General features: G+C 40.7%; 1 protein-coding gene across 3 annotated transcripts in view; it reads right to left on the bottom strand.

Moving 5' to 3' along the window:
* Positions 1–17,876, bottom strand: part of PCSK5 (proprotein convertase subtilisin/kexin type 5) — a 495,662-nt gene that overhangs the window by 281,659 nt on the left and 196,127 nt on the right. For all 3 annotated transcript variants that reach the window (XM_043891233.1, XM_043891234.1, XM_043891235.1), the window contains exon 8: positions 8,370–8,582. In XM_043891233.1, the coding sequence (XP_043747168.1) occupies positions 8,370–8,582 (213 nt within the window). The remainder of the gene's footprint in view (positions 1–8,369; positions 8,583–17,876) is intronic.

The raw sequence follows: 17,876 nt of genomic DNA, 5'->3' as shown, positions 1-17,876 counted from the left end.
CAATGACTTGTGCCTGAATTCAAGATTTTTCATGATGCTTTCCCACTTGGCTCACGTTGCTTATTCTTCAGCTGCACCACAATGCACCGCTTTCAATGCACAGAAACAAATCCAGAATAAACACTCCAAGTGTGTGTATGTAGTATTTTTGAATCTAATAAATAACCACCTCCAGCCAACCTCAAACATGAATAAAAATTTTATAATGTTGGATTTGCCATATGCCCCAACCAAATAGAGTCAGCAGGCATAGACACACATGATATGTACGTAAATAAAAACCTACTCAGTACCTTTATATATAAACACCAATTTATCGTTAAATGCTATTAATATAGGCAAGTGTGTAGAATTCGACAACATCATTGTTGTGCTTTTATATTTTTCTCCCAATCAATTTCACTAAATAAAGTTTGAGCAGTGAGTAGTGGCGTTAACGGGTTAGAACAGAAAGGTGATGGAAAGAAGGGAGGTTTAAAGGAATGAAGAAAAAAGAAGCAAAAACATCCTCACTCCCTTCTCATCCTGCTTTAAGTGAAAATTCCAGCTGGGTCATTTCAAGAGGAAGTTACTGTCAGTGGTGGAGATATTTAGGTGTAAATTACCAAAAAGATCTAAGGCAGGGTGTTCATCATTAAGAGAAGTCACAGTATCAGGAAATTTTTATGTCCATCTTTAGAAAGAAAAGGCAAAGACCACCAAGAAGCAATCTTGAAGAAAAACGATGTTCCCCAAACTGGAACCACATGGGGTAACCCCATTAATCACAATGCATACATACAAGTTCTGACAGTGTAATTTAAAGGAGAAACTGCATTCAAGGGTCAGCCCCCATCATGGGGCTGGGAGTTCAGAGATTTGATATGGGAAAACAACAAAGCACTTTAAGTTTCGATTCCATTTCAGAGAGCATCTCAGAATCTGGTTTTAGTCCCGCTGGCGCATCTTGCATGCTCCAAATTCCCTAAATTCACTACCCAAATCAGAAACAGAATTTTTCTCCACAAAACTTCTCATATTGCTCAAGAAAATATCATTTCTGTCCATCAGAGTGAAGGAAACAGGAGATGACACCAGGCCCCACGCCAGATCAAAGCTGTCTTGATCAGCAAATTAGATTTTCAGCCTGTCCCAGGATGGGTAGCAGATGGCTTTTGGAGTCTGCAAAGTTAGGGATGTCGTCCTGATCTGGTGAGAAGGGGTGGGTATTGTTCAGGTCGAGTCAGGCTCCCTCTGAGAAGAACCATTCCTTTTTCTCATCCTAAGCTCTTATTTCCTAATATTTCACATTTCATTACTTGGGCTGATTGGATCTTTTATTCTAGCCTGTTGATGTAATTCTCCAGGGAATCTCAGTTCAGATTGAGTCTGGCCATAAATGACAAGTCTTTATAGTAACCCTACAGTTAAGAGTTTCTATCTCCCTGAGACCCTGTGATCTGTTTTATTTTGAAGGTGCCATATTGTCTCATATCTGTTAAAAGAACAGCTGAAGAGATATTTTTAAAACATGAAATGATTCTGTCTGTTAGGTTGAATTTATTTCTGGTGTTGATTTGGATTTAGATTAGAAATGTGCTCCAAGGACAGAAATGAAATCTTAAATGTGCTAATGAATAAAATAGGAGATGCTGATTTATTAAGCCAGCAAAATAAAAAGGAACTGAAGACCAACTAAAAGCTTTCTGTGTTCTGTGAAGTCACAAAGACTGGTGTAGAATTCATTCATGACTGACAAGGCCACACAAAATTCTACTCCCACGCTGCAAGGAGAATCTGTAACTGTAGAGTGCAAATGTAAGGTTTTGCTCATATATGTGAGATCACTATCACTAAAGAAGGATGCCATCTTATATCTTTTTTTTTTTTTCACAAATCTATGATGTTCAGTTCAGTGCTGAGTACAGAGCAAAGATGCAGTATTGGCTACGCTGAATTACTAGTGTCAAGCTACTTTATACTCATTTTGTTCTAGATTTTAAACTCTCCCACTTGTTAGGAAAGACTTCAGGGTTATTTCTTTATTGATTCTCTAAATAAGACTCATATAAACTTAAAAGCAGCCTACAAAAATTATGTGTGTATGTGTATATATACAGTTCAGGGGCTAAAGCAGAACCCTTCCTCTTACTAGATGAACTGCTAACACTAGATACACTGCTCTGAAAATGACAGCAAGTGCAGAGAGTGAGGGCAATGAACAACAGGTGTGTAGGTGTATGCGCACATCAGTGTATGTAAAATGACCTTTGATCCCTCAAGAACTCTACAAGGGAGATACACTATTTATTAACTAAGGAAATGGAGGCTCAGAAAGACTCATGAGCTCAAGGACATGCAGTCACTAAAGAGCTAGTAAGGAGTGAAGTATTAAATTCTGAAATGGCAGCAAAATAAAAAGTTGAGCTATGGAGTGTAGTCACCCATCAGAGCAAAGGTGGCAGTTCTAGACTGTCCCCGGCAACCTCAGGGAGACCACCCTTGGGCTCCTTCCCTGTCAGCAGCTGGGTATCTCCATTCTCCCTCAGGCCACAATCAAAATGAGAACTTTTCAGGAATAAATTTTCCCTCCTTCTAGTTAACATTCTTGAGAGAATATGGATCAAATGTCCATACAAACTAAACACATCTGGACTTGCTAGCTTGTACTCATGAAAAATCATGACATTTCCCAAATCAAGAGGAGAAACAGAAAGATGATAGTAATGACTGCTTCTGAATAATGAATTGGGTAGTGAGAGAAGGTACTTTCTGCAAAAGGAAATGTGTAGCTGCTTAGGAATATTAAAAGCAATAAGATAATTCCTCCACATGGAATTGGTCTTTCAGGCCAACCCTGAGATACCCCAGGCAGCAAGTTTGACATGAACACAAATGAATAAAATGACATCAGAAGAGGGCTGAGCAGGGCATACATTCTGTATACCTTGGCTCACAAAACCTCTCTGAGGAGGAATACAATGGCCTCCATATTCCAAACACTGAGACAAATTACTAGGGGGAAAAAAAGGTAAAAGGCTGAACTAGTTCCAAAAGAAGCAGATAATTTAATGATGGAATGACGGGGGAAGAGGAAAGCTTTATCTCTAACAAAGAACTTGGGAGAAATTCAGGAGGTGGTGAAGGGTTATATAAAGACAGGCCCTTTAACACTCCTTGACACTAAGAACAGTTGTACAGTTTTATGTAGCAGGTTGGATATATAGTTTTATGTAGCAGGATTCCTGCAGGCAATTTCCTATGTGAAATATATTGTCAAATACCCTTTGCCTTTCACCAACCTTTCTACCAGCAGAAGGAGATTCTCTGAAAGAGAGAGAATACCCATCTGTCTCCTATCACAATATGAACCCCCTGTGATGCTTCTCTTTTTCCCAGTGTCTGAGAGTCAGTTATGCCTGAACATTTATTGAGCTCAGGTTCTGGGAAGGTACAAAGTAAAGTCTTCAATCTCAAGTGGTTTCCAGTCTAGTATGGAAAATGGATAGTTAATAAGCAAATGTGTAACATCACATTAAGTAGCTCTAAGGACACTAGAAAGAAAATTGAACAGGATAAAAGAGTATAGGGGAGGGGAGCACCATTCTTTCAAAGGAAGGTGAGGAGGAACAGTCCTCCTGAAGAAAAATTTGAGAAGAAGCATAAAAGAAGTGGTTTCTGGGGAAACAGTATTCCTGCCAGATGACATGTCTCACACAACAGGGTCCTGGTTTGAAATCACACAAAAAGCATAGTAACTCTGGGGAGCTCAATGCCAGGCCATAGGAAATAGCAACGCAGACTGGCAAAGGGCTTAGGTGTTTTGCAAGAGGACTGATTGTCTGAGGCAGTTAAGAAGAGGTCAAAGGCATGAAATTCAAAATTAGTGAGCCATAAAAATAAAAATATGCTCTTTGATGTAATTACCACTAGTCCCATGTGGATATTTAACTTAAAATTAGTTAAAACTTAACAAATTAAAATTAAAATTCCTCCATTGGACTGGACACATTTCACAATAACTACATATGTCTAGTGACTACCATTTTGGCAGCATAAATGGAGAACCTTTTCATTACAGCAGAAAGTTCTACGGGACAACGCTGATATAAAGGACTATGAAACAAATTGTTCATTGTATTCAGAGTGTATAAAACTTGAATATACTATTGCCAAGAATATAAATGAAAGTAAATGTACTAAATTTAAAAATTAAAATTACTTTCCATATTAAAAAAAAAAAATAGTGGGCCAAGTAGTGAAAAACAATGGATGCCTATATATTCCACAAACTTTTTCATTTTTTTGATCACTGTGAACAGAACCTCAAACAGGTAAGAAAAATGCCGTTCTTTCATACAGCCCCATTCTGGACTTCCTTGGACTGGACATGACAGCACATTGGCCACAAGGCAGGCTGGGGGTTCAACCCAAATTTGGTTGGGATTCAGACTCTACCACTTACTAGCTGTGTCTCTTTTAATCTTTACTTTCCTCATCAGTAAAATGGGTACAATACCTGATTTCCTGCATAGGGTTTTGAGGATACCAAGAGATGGTACATTGAATATGCACAGCATGCTGCCAGGTATACATTAGAAGGGCAAAAAACGTTACATTTACAACATGTCAATATAATTATAAAAGTACTACATGCCCAGCATGGAATAAAATGGATATGGAGTTATTAAGGAAAACATATTATATCATTATAGCCAGTCATTTCCACTGATTTCTATTTAGTTTATAGAGGAGCTTCTTATCAGAGTAATCTTGATACTTTGGATGCTTCGCTTGCTGTAATAAGGTTCAAGGCCAACACTGATCTCAATCTATTAAATCTATAAATCTATTTATTAATGAGTGGAATACTAAGGTCTGCAACTGTATCGATAGTGATGGCAGGAAAACAAGGGATGGAGACTGGGCTACATTCTGAAACTCAGGGCAAGGTTTTCCTGCTTGAACACCATTAAAAAGACAAGTAAAATTTACTTAACAAAAGTGCTTTCCCAGAAGCAGTGAGACCTTTCCTCTCTTCTGGATGCTCAGCGTCTGCCTCAGTTCAACTCACAAAGGTGCTCTATGAATGAAGAATGACAACTGTGCTCTTCTTGAGAAGGTACAAATTACAAAAGGAAATGGATGGCCTGGGGAGGGGAGCCCCAGAACAAAGGGAGACACTGTTCCTGTAACACTCAATCACAGATGCCACTAACAGGATGCGGGCATCTCTGAGGGACCACAGGCAACTTGTTCAAAGCCTGGTGGAGAAAAGGTCCCAAGTGCAGAGCTGGATTATCTGTCATTCTGACATCTAGAAGGGAAAGGGGTAGCTGGACCATAAAAGGCTGATGTTGCTGCCAACTCATGTTCAAACTGTTAGTTAACATGTCCACCTTCAAAGCACCTTTCTTTATGGGGTGGATGGAACAGATCGTGGTTCTACAGATTGGAAAAATGAAGCACCTCTATTAACAACATCTGGAAAAATGATCAGCCTAAGCTCCCATGATGCAGAAAGCTACACTGACTTAGGGAACAAGGATACCAGCCACTTACTAGGTGGCTCACTGCCATAGGAGCTGTGCAAGTATCTTACGCTCAGTATCTTGTTATCTTCATGAAAACCCATGAGGTTGGTACTGGCTTTACCTTCGTTTTACAGATGAGGAAACCAAGATTCCAGGAAAGTTACTTAGCCACTGAGTGGTCTGTCTGCAGCTAGAGATTATCATTTGAAACAGCTATAGCACTCCTGTCCAATGAAGAGTAACTTGGAGATTCAGGCAAAATAAGAGATTCTGAGAACTGGCTACAGAAGAATTACTAACAAATGGCTGCCATAAGAATAGGAGAGGTTAAACAAAAGATAGGGCCAAGTAAAAGTTACACAGATAACTTTATACATTTAGTGAGTCAGTCAAGGTTTTGGTATCAGTAGCAGCAACTAGGGAAAAGTGAAATATGATCTGAATCAAGGATATTGACATTATTTCATGGTGTCCATTTTTCCTCTCAAGCCCTGTCTTTCATCACAGAATGATTGATTTGTCCATCCGTGGGAGAATCCTAAATGACCACCCAGTCAATGGGGGACATAGCAGCTGCCACACAATCACAGGAGATAGGGATGAAAGGCCCTAGGAGGTCAAGTGTAAGCAGTCAATCTCTGGGCAGTGATTCCCAGGTCCCTCGATCTGCACTGTACTCTTCCACCTGGACCCAGGCAACCCTTCCTTCTTCCTGGATATTTTGCCCATTGGACTATAAGCTTCTCTTAAGGAAGGTATTTATGGAACTTAAAAACACCTTTCTCACCACCATCCCACAGGAAATAATCGCACTAGGTAGGCATGTTTACTTTGAGGCAATGGTGAACTACCTGAAGATGCATTCAGACTCTGGAAGTTTGAGAAGACAATTCTTATTTCAGAGAGTTCATCAGGATTTCCATGATGCAGAACTGATAGATGCCACTCGGTATTAGTGGGCCTTGACCATGAGTTCTGAGAGATAAGCAAATTTGGAAGCCAAAGAAACATTCCTAGATGAAAGCATTTCCATTATGAAGGTAAAATATCACAGAGCATCATTTCCCATGAAAAAAGCCATGAGACTTCAAAACTTGTCATCTCTGTATTTTCTCCTTTCATATTTTACTTTGTATTGTGGAATATGTTTACTGATGAATGATGGAAGTACTTTCAGGGGAATATATATGAATATGTTTAATCCAATTGTTATGAAGGTATTAGAGAAAGAAGGTATTATATGCATATTGGTAGGCAGCTTTTATTTAAATCAATCTGAAAATGTAACTAAAGCAGATAGTAAAAGGGGACTCCCCTGGTTGTCCCATGGTTAAGAACCCAACTTGCAATGTAGGGGATATGGGTTTGATCCCTGATTGGGGAACTGAGACCCCATATGCCATGGGAAAACTAAGCCCATGTGTCATAACTAGTGAGCCCATGTGCCACAAGGAAAGATCCTGTATGATGCAATGAAAACCCTTCATGCCACAAATAAGATCCAACTCAACCAAACAAATAAATAAGAGGATAGGAGAAGGTAGCTGAGAAATCAAATATGAAGCCTATAATAATCAGGAATCAAGAGGAACCAAATGGATATGGATGAAGAATTACATGAGGACATAGTAACTTATCACCTCTATTTCCAACACTGTATAAAGCCAGAGGGAGCATTGCAGAGTGGCCCAAGCCTATATGAATCCTGGGATCTAAAAGCAGGGTGTTGGTTTAGCTAAATGCTAAAAAGATTCAGATATAGCAGCTCAGCTCCACTTTAAAAGACAAATCCTGAGACATTTTGCAAAATCATGATCAGGAAAAGAAGAAAGTGCAAAGGTGTCTGAAATTCAGAGCTGGCTGCAATGAGTGGGGGCATCCCAAAAGTTAGATCTTTCTTGAGCACCAATGGATCAGGTAGTGTACAAAGCACTTTTTATCTACTTCCTCATAATTGCTGAAATAACTCTTGTGAACTACATATTATTAAATGTCCCCATTTGACAGTTAAGGATGTTGAGACAGAAAAATTAAGTAATTTGTCCAAAGGTACCAGCTAGCAAACTGTTCAACAGTGAGTGAAACCTAAGCAGGCTGGTTCTACAAACATGAACTCTTCATCATTTTACCATCAGCATAACGTGGAGGGCATCTTGGTAAGGAGATCACACAGGATTACTGTGCTTCTTGTTCAGGCAAACTTTGTGCTGGTGTTAGAGAAACACTTTTGATATAGGTTTACGTCACCCTGAGTTCGTTGTACCTACTTTGAAACCAAAGATCTGAAGCTGAAATTCAAAGACCGTATGGGGACAGAGTAATAGGGAACTGGGCTGAGAATTCCACCCAGTCTCTTCTCTACCACTAACTCACAGGGTGAATGTGGTCCATTCATTTGTCTTTGAGAAAACTGAGGCTTAATCATGTCTAAGGCCACATTCAATGCTGGATTGTAAATGACCCAGACAGGCTTTTTCAATGACTTGGTAACAGAATGGTTACATTTACAAATACTTGTGTTGAAAGAAAGTGAAAGTGAAGTCACTCAGTAGCATCTGACTCTTTGCGACTCCATGTACTATAGCCCGCCAGGCTCCTCCATCCATGGGATTTTCTAGGCAAGAATACTGGAGTGGGTTGCCATTTCCTTCTCCAGGGGGCTCTTCCTTACCCAGGGACTGAACCTGGGTCTCCTGCATTGCAGGCAGACTCTTTACCGTCTGAGCCACCGGGGAAGTAATTAGCTAATCTAACATTCTATTTCCGTATATCACTTGTGCATATAAATGTATGCATTCTCCCTTTGTGTTTCAAGATTAATAAACCACTCATGCCAGAGAAGCAAATGGTACATACTATTTTCTTATCATAGGACTCTCCGCTGCTGTAGGTTGTGGCCAGCGTGGATGAACACTCTTCCAGGTACCACGGCTTCTTTCCACTTTCGGCTGTGCTGCTGATGGAGATGGTATAGATGCTGTTGGTGTAGCCGTCACAGGAGCAGTGGTCTTTGCTCCGCCCACCGTTTCCTGATGCCCAGACGAAAACTGAGCCCAGGCCTCTCCGCCCCTACATGCAAACAGAAGGAGGTCACAGACTCCGCGTGAAGACAAGACCAACACCAACACAGCAGAATCACGCATTTGCAGGAGGGGTATGATGCTTGCCAGCTGGCTCAGTGGATGAAGAACCTGCCTGCAATGCAGGTGACGCCAGAGACATGGGTTCAATTCCTGGGTCGGGAAGGTCCCCTGGAGGTGGGCACTCCAGTCTTTCTGCCTGGAGAATCCCGTGGACAGAGCAGCCTGGCTGGCTACAGTCCATAGGCCGCAAACTGTTGGCCATGACTGAAGCGACAGAGCAAGCACAAGATGCTATATTAACAATATGCTGGATCTGAGCTGCTTTCTGAGGTTAGAGGGGTTGCTTTTAAAAATGAAAATAACTCAAATGCAATGTACAGCCTGATGACTATGGTTAATACTGTTAAATTGTACCTTTGTAAGTTGCTAAGAAAGTATATCTTAAAATTTCTTATCACAAAGAAAAATATTGCAACTATGTATGGTGATGGATGTCAACCAGACTCACTGTGGTGATCATTTCACAATTATATACAAATATTGAATCATTAACGTTGAATTCTTGAAACTAATGTCAACTATATCCCAATTAAACAAAGAATCAAAAATAATCCCTTTCACCTGATACAGTCATAGAAGTAACAAGAGCACCAACAATGAAAAAAATAAGGGCTAATATTTGCTAGATACCTACCATGGGCCAAGCACCATTCTAAATATTTTATATGAATTGGACTGAATTCCTCCAATGACTGTGAGAATGGTACAAAGTTTGTCCCCCTCATCCAGATAAAGAACTGAGATACAGAAGTCATGTTAAGGTCATAAGCCAGTAAACGGTAGGACAACATTTGAACCCAGACAGCCAGACCTCAGAGGTGGCATATTATTAGTCACAACTATCATAGTCATATGATATTCATATAAATCTACATCCACATGAAGTGGGTGCTATTATGTACCCTCATCTGATACATGAGCAATGTGAGGGGTACAGAAGTAGTGTATTTACTCTGAGATCACACTGTCAATAAAGGGCAGAATTTGGGACAAAGTCTTTCTTTCTAGAGCTGTGTCTCCTCTATGTATAGCAGGGACATTAATTATGAGGGATGTTAATAGATGCTACCAGAAATATAAGGATTTCAAGATCAACTATGTTTGGGAAACCGAATTAAGCAAATTAAACAGGTTCCCTTTTTGCAGAACTTTAAAGAGTCTTTAGGTGAGTGATCATTCATTGCAAAACCCTAACAGGGTGGCATGACTTGTAATTTCCAAACATATTTGCTTGTGGATATCTTCCTCAACCAGATCCAAGAAGTTTTTGGTTTTTCTTACAAAACTTGGCATAAGCTCAGCAAAGAACATAGATGTATTGACTATTTTTCTATATAAGATGAGATTTTCAGGAGAAAAGAGAGAAATAAGTCAAATTGAAGAATATTTCTCAGAACAGTTATAGCTGAATCCTTCAGAAATTTTACCGTATCAAATCTATAAGGCATGCTGGAGGAACCTAGGCCAAATCTATCATTTTGCAATTAGGAATACAATAGTGTGTGCTAAGTTGTGTCTGCCTCTTTGTGACTCCATGGACGGTAGCCTGCCTGCTTCCTCTGTCCATGGGGTTTCCTAGGCAAGAATATTGGAGTGGGTGGTCACTTCCTGCTCCAGGGGATCTTCCCAACCTAGGGATCAAACCTGCGTCTCTTATGTTTCCTGAATTGTCAGGCAGATTCTTTACCACTAGTGCCACCTGGGAAGCTAGTTTGTAATTAGGAAGCGAGAACCAAAGTCACAAAAATAGCAATGCTTAAATTTCTTTCCAGGCCCCAAGTCTTCTGGTCTCAGAGTATTTAGTGTGTTGTCCTGGAATTTCTAGAAAAAGAGCCAAAGAAAGAGAGATGACAAAGAATCTGGAGTATCTTTGATAAACTCTCCCTGACCTTCAATTTTCAAGGAATAGAATATTTATGACAGGATTTGACTTGACCTGAGCAAAGATTCCTTTCTGTCCTTCAATGTGGAAAAATGCAATATGACTACACAGGAATGGGAAAAATTCATGAAGAGAGGGGGAGAAACTTCTGGATGTTCCTGCCACTAGACAGCTGGGCCTGGTTTACCATCCTTCAATTTCCCATCCAAATATTCATGAAACAGAGAAAGATGCAAAAATCCCCCAGATATCATAAACTGAGGATTTTGTTCAATGCTTCTAATTCTCTAGAGGGAATTACCCCTCACTATGGTGTGGATGGCAAGATTGAGAAACTCAGGTGACTGACCCATATCTATCTCAGAGACATTATGTCAGCCAGAGAAGAATAAGAAGGTCCCATTTCATCACCAACATCTGTCCTTTCCATCATACACTGAGGAGCTCTGTCATCAGGAAAAAGCATGGTCACGTGGGAGCTTTACCCGACCAGTCAACAGAATGCTCGAGGTGATGCCAAAACTTACCTGGTTTAAAGAGCCCCATAACAGATGATGGCTTAAAACCCACAAAATGATGGAAAAGCACATATGGCACAATCACATTTATATATCTATATAAAATTATGACTGTGTGCTTATGTATAAACTTCAACAAAAAATCTTTAAAAACATATTCGATTTATTCCAATTTAAAAGAACAAATAAAATAAAAGGCACTGTTATTATGTGACTCAAAAAAATATTCTGTAAGACAATGTTTGGAAGATACTTTTGTATTGTAATATCATTACAAATGTAGGATGCAAAATGATATAGTACGATCTCAGTTTAGAAGTGTATGTGCTTGTGTATGTAATGAAGTTAATATGCAATACAGTGATATGCTTAAAGCTACCATCAGGTGACAGTGTAATAGAATTTCTCCTGCTCAATAAGATTAGAAAGGAATTTTATTTTATTAATACCATCCTACTGTGACCATGCAGGATTTTTATAAATAGAAACAAACACATTTATTTCTCCATTAAGACCGAAAATCCAGGGCTAATTCTTAAGAGATAATTTCTGTTTTATGATCAAGAGGAATTTTACACGTAGAAGGTTCACTGTGCCCTAAAAACCACAGAGGCTAACATTTACAGAGGCTTCCTATACATCAAGCACTGTACAAACATTTTTCTGTTTGTACACAATCAGTTCAGTTCAGTCGCTCAGTCGTGTTTGACTCTTTGCAACTCCATGGACTGCAGCACTCCAGGCCTCCCTGCCCATCACCAACTCCTGGAGTTACTCAAACTCATGTCTATCAAGTTGGTGATGCCATTCAACCATCTCATCCTCTGTCGTCCCCTGCTCCTCCTGTCCCCAATCCCTCCCAGCATCAGGGTCTTTCCCAATGATCAGTTCTTTGCATCAGGTGGCCAAAGTATTGGAGTTTCAGCTTCAGCATCAGTCCTTCCAATGAATATTCAGGACTGATTTCCTTTAGGGTGGACTGGTTGGATCTCCTTGCAGTCCAAGGGACTCTCAAGAGTCTTCTCCAACACCACAGTTCAAAAGCATTAATTCTTTGGCACTCAACTTTCTTTATAGTCCAACTCTCACACCCATACATGACTACTGGAAAAACCATAGCTTTGACTAGACGGACCTTTGCTGGCAGAGTAATGTCTCTGCTTTTTATTATTATTGTACACAATAATTCTGCACAATTCAAGTCTGTATCATTTTTTTTTTTTTTAACAGATGAGCAAACCAGGACTCAGAAATGCTCACTAATGCCAGACCCAAACTTAAATCCAACTGAGCCTGGTAAAGGCAAACTCCAGAGGAGGAGGGTATGGAGTCTGTAATCACCCCACTACCACATCCCAGGGCCTGAAGGGAGGCAGAGAGAGGGAGTCACAGAAACTGGAGACTGTGGGGTTAAGCGGAGCTGAAAACTGGGCAGGGGATGTGCCAGCCCGTGTTGGTCCTGCAGGGAAGGAGCCGAGGGGACTATGCACTGAGCAAGACCCCGTCTCTTCCTCCCTCTCCCCATTTTTCACTAATGTGCCCACTGGCTGGACGCCACCAGAAGCCAGAGGACCCGGAGCCCGTAGAGATCAGTATCCCAGAGCAGGAAGCTTGTGGAAAGAAGGGGACAGGAGAGCGGGAGGGTCTATTGGAAGATGTAGCTTCCTCTTTAAGCTGTGCTAGGGTCTGAATTGTGTCCTCTCAAATTCATATGTTGATGTCCTAACCCCTGAGGAGACTGTATTTGAAACAAGAGCCTTTAAAGAGGTAATAAATGTTAAATGAGGTCATAAGAGTGGGCCACAATCAGACAGGATGGTGTCCTTTTAAGAAGATGAGACAACCAAAGTGTGTGAACAGAAGAAAGACCTCCTAAGAACACAGCAAGAAGGCAGCTGTTTGCAAGCTGAGGAGAGAGGCCTTCCCAGAACCGAACTCTGCCAGCACCCTGAGCGTGGACTTCCAGATTGGAAGCCTCCAGACTGTGAGAACATCCATTTGTGCTGTTTCAGCCACCCAGGCTGTGGCGTTCTCTGCGGGCAGTCTGGCAGTGAATGACACAAGGTGAGAGGAGGAGATAAAGGATGAGGAGACCCCCCTCCCCGCCCCCAGGCTACGAAACACACAGATGCTGCCACCGCTTTTGTCTACAAGGCAACCAGACCTCTGCCTGCGTGTACAGCCGATGATTAAAGTCCCAGAAATAAACAGACTGAATTTGTGGGCTGAAAATGCCATACAGACAGCTGCTAAAGATCTAGGGGGCTAATCTGAAACAATTAGTAATTCAAAGGTTTATTTACTACAGATGCACAGGGAATTTTCATTAGTGTGCAATATTTGGAAAACCAAAACATATGGGGTAAAAAGAAATCTGGACATTTCCCCGAAATTCAGAGTAATTTCAGAATTAAATCTTAATGTGGGATGTAAGAAGAAGGGAAGGTGGGCAGAAGATTTTAAAGAGAAAAAAATATTGAGACATATTTTCCCAAAGTGTAGGAAATAACATTATTTTATACTGTGGTAAAGTATTATGATTACAACTGGTAACTCTGAATGAGAGGGAAAAAAAAAAAGTCCTCCAATTTGAGTGCCAAGTCGAAAAGATAGTAAATTTACAGTGAAATATACTGTGAAATCCACACAGGACCCATTTGACCAAATGTTAAATATTCTCTTTCATTGTGTATCTAATTGTGTATGTGTTTGTGGATCAAATCTGAGTCTCTTTACCATCAGTAAATACTATAGTATTTACTGTTGAAAAAACATCCATGTCAAAGTGGACCTGTGTTGTTCAAAGGTCAACTGCATTCTTCAGGAGCATGACTAAATGACCAGAGGCTTCCGGCAATTCAGAAGACATGGCTAGACACTGCGCTGGATGCTTTCACATCTATCAGTTAATTTCAAGCCAATTGGATATGCATTTTTACAGATAAAAAAGTGAGTAACATTAAGTAACAGGCACACTATCATGTAAGCAGAGTAGAATGGAGACAGGAAAGGGAGACTAACAAGTCTGATCAGAATCTACCTATCTGTATGTGTTGACAAGAAGAGATACAGACACAATAAGACAACTGTAGGAGGAGGAACTCTCATTAAAGTGCCTTGTCTTCAAGTACAGCCTGATACCAGCTTTACCAAAGCCCCTCGGTGCTCTGCTCCCTGCCTTTTCCTGATCTTTGCACATCAGTGAGAAAAGACTGCAGGCTTCCATGGAAGCTCTTTCATACATGATTCACCAGGAAGGGGTTTCAGGTTGGAAGAGGCTGGGGAAAGACAAGGACACCTATGACTATTCAGTACCTAAGATATGAAGAGAGAACTGTTCATCTTTTCGAAAGCTCAAAAGTATTCTGACAAGCATTTCCAAAATCAATCATGTTCCTTAAACAGAGCTAGGTTCACTGAAAAAAGTAGTTTTGGTCTAGAATCATGATGTAAAGGCAAAACAGTAGCAACAACAAAGATGATGCTTGTTTCAGAATTTAAAATATATACATATTGCATTTTAAAGTGATACTTAATAAAACTTTGAGTCACGATCATCACTGGGACAGATGAGTCACATGAAAGTGAAGTCTTCTTAAATGTTACCTGAAAAGAAATCTAATCCACAATTCAAAACAAATCAGGAGAACACAGCTTCTGGTGCCTTGGAGACCACATTGATATAACTTGGTGGGAGGAAGCATTCTTTGGGAAGACACCAAGAGAACATAGTCATGGGACAGATGCGTGATTAGATATCTTTGGGAAAGACTAAAGCCCGAGACTTGTTTCTTCAATCAGTAAATCTGGGCAAGATGAGGATGGGGAAATTAATTATAAGAGATGGAATAAGATCCAGGGAATAAAGTGGGTCAAGCCCCACAAATGCCCAATGGAATTAAATGAGGCAGATAGATATGAGATGTTTTTAAATGAGTAAAAGAAGGAGATGTGGCCTCTGACAGTTAGGAATCTAGGGCTTAAGTGCTGCTTTTGTTGGGAACAATCCTATGCTGAGGTACTACCTCTGCCAGCTACAGCATCCTCACCTGGAAAATAAGCACACCTGACTCTGACTTTATGATCTACTCCATAATGTTGGAGTGCCTGATGTGCAAAGCAGACAGGTTTCACTTGATTCTGGTTCTGTTTTCAGAATGTTTAGTTATCGTGTTCTCAGGATTATTAAGGTAAACAGAGGAATGACTCTAAGCATTTTAAAACCAAACTGTCAGACTTCCCTGGCGATCCAGTGACTAAGACAGTATTCTTTCACTCCAGGGGTGCAGGTTCGATCCCTGGTCAAGGAACTAAAATCCCACATGCCGTGAGTTACAGACAAAAAAACAAAATAAAACACTGTCATTAATTGTGGTTTATCTGGTGATTTTGAGGGCAGTCTCAGCAAGACTCAGGCTATTACCCACTTGTTTCCAAGCAAAAATTCTAGGATTAAAAAAGCTTAAAAATGGACAGCAACAGCTTCCCAAAGACAGTTTCAACAGCAGCCAACAAGCAACAGAGTGTTCTCCACCAGCACCTGCGGGGGTTCAGCCCTCCGTGGCTCCAGAGTCTGCTCCTTTTGCTGTCCTCAACCTTTCCATCCCTGCTTTCATGTGTCCACTTTCAGAACTGCTCCTGTAGCAGGAAATTGGATTTGGTCGAAGGACCATCTAAATATTCACAGACTGACTTACAAAAAACACTCTGTGGAGTGTCTTTACCAATCTCATTTTATGCTACTTAGCCGATCAAAGAATGGTTGATGACAGAAAAAGTCTGAAAATACAAATGCAGTTAAAGAAGGGTTTTGTGAATGATAACCTATTTCTCTGCAATTCTGTCTTTCCTCCCTTTTCTCAAGTGATAGTACTTCATTGTCCTCTCTTCTTCTCCATCTCAAGCTCACCCATCTTTTCTGCCCCACATCAGTTTTCCATATTCTGATTTTCTGTATACATAATAGGTCACTAAGCCACATATATTAAGCATTTTTAAATGTCCTATTGACTCTTTAATAACACCCTGAAAATATCAGATGCAGTCATTGTTGCTGTTGTTTAGTCACTTAGTCGCTAAGTCATGCCCGACTCTTCTGTGACCCTTGGGCTGTTTGTGGGATTTTCCAGGCAAGAATACTGGAGTGGGTTGCCATTTCCTATTTCAGGGGATCTTCCCCACCCAGGAATTGAACCGGTGCTCGGTGGTAAAGAACCCACCTTCAGTGCAGGAGACAAACAGGAACCATGGGTTCAATTCCTGGCGGGGGTGGCAGGGGGAAGATCCCCTAGGGAAGGAAATGGCAACCCACTCCAGTATTCTTGCCTGGAAAATCCCATGGACAGCCCAGCAGTCTCAAAACAGTCGGCATGACTTAGCGACTAAGCAACAGATGTAGTTATTTGCGATCATATACATTTTATCATGCACAAAAGACAATCCGTTTGATATGATTCCTGAGCATGCCACATGCAGCTGACTTTCCTTTCAAAGAAATAGAAAGCCTGATGATGATGGCTGTAGTATCAGATGCTGGTGACGAGAACTGCAAGCATTTCTGGTAAAATGCCACCATTTAAAATTCTACTTAAGTATCTACATGTAGGGTCTTTCCACCATCTTCTTCGTGTTCAAGTACATGAAGGAGAAGCATGATGCATTGAGTTCAGGGAACCTCAAGGGGACTTCAGCTCAGTTTTCTAAAAGGACACTTACAGTTATAGTCAAAGACTAGTGTAAAGAATAATCAATCAATGCTGCAAATACAGAATTCTTCCAGTCACGGGTTCCTGATAAAAAGCTACTATTATACTTACCAAGTGCATATAAAAGAAAAAAACAAACTGAGTTGCTTATTCACCATATCTGCCAGAATATAAATTCAGTAAAGCATCAGCTCCCTGAAGACGTGTAGAATCAATCCTGTCATCAGAGCTGCCCTTTCTTCGAAGGGCTGACTGAGGACTTGGACACACTACAGCTTCTGCTTTATCACCACGTGCACGATGCTGTGACCCGTGGGTCCCAAGAGCAGTATGACATCAGGGTAGATTTATTTAGCCTTGTTTATTTTTAACTGGAAGAAGAAAATCAGTCTTTCAGGGAGAAAGGATAGAAGATCATCTAGGAGTACATAAAAGCCAGGTGTGTTTACTAATGGAAGTAAGTAGGCCTTCAAGCAAGGAATTCTATTCCTGTTAACCTGTGGATTTTCTGTACATTTAAAAACTCCACATAATTAAAACGTGGAGCCCAAGAATGTGCTATGAATATTATTTAAAACTGGACACATAAGGTTCATACAGCGAATTTTTACGTTTCTACATAAGGAAATTAAGGGAATAAAGGGGGCAGGGCCAATCAGTGGCAGGGCAAAGCCAGCTCACCTCAACCAATGCTGTCCTGCAGTGACCCTTACTGATGCTAGGTATTGGGCTAAAAATGCTTAACAACATGGTTTAGAGAAACACTGCCTAGCAATGGTGCATTAGAGGAGAGGGGGGAAAAAAAACAAACCAGAAACAAACCCCCAAATCCTTCTTTTCCTTCTTTATCTCATTTACCAAGTCAACAATCTCCAAGTAATTGTCTGCCTTTCATGTTTTAACTATGGTCAATTCAGACTGACCAATGCCCCATATATTTTTTTTTCCCCCTCAGTGCCTGTCTTCCTCATTTAACTCTTGGTAGCCTAAGTAATGCTCAGGTTTGTTACCAATATTAACTTCTGGTCACTCCCACAGTCCTGCAAGCTCTAAGGCCTGCTCCAGGGGTTCTCTCGGGGCCTGGGGAAGGCTAACACTGGTCGTGCGGGAAGAGC

The sequence above is a fragment of the Cervus elaphus genome, chromosome 29 (genome assembly GCF_910594005.1).
Source record: "Cervus elaphus chromosome 29, mCerEla1.1, whole genome shotgun sequence".
NCBI lineage: Eukaryota > Metazoa > Chordata > Mammalia > Artiodactyla > Cervidae > Cervus > Cervus elaphus.
The sequence above is the reverse complement of the archived record's forward strand: the minus strand, read 5'-3'. Positions and strand labels throughout refer to the sequence as shown.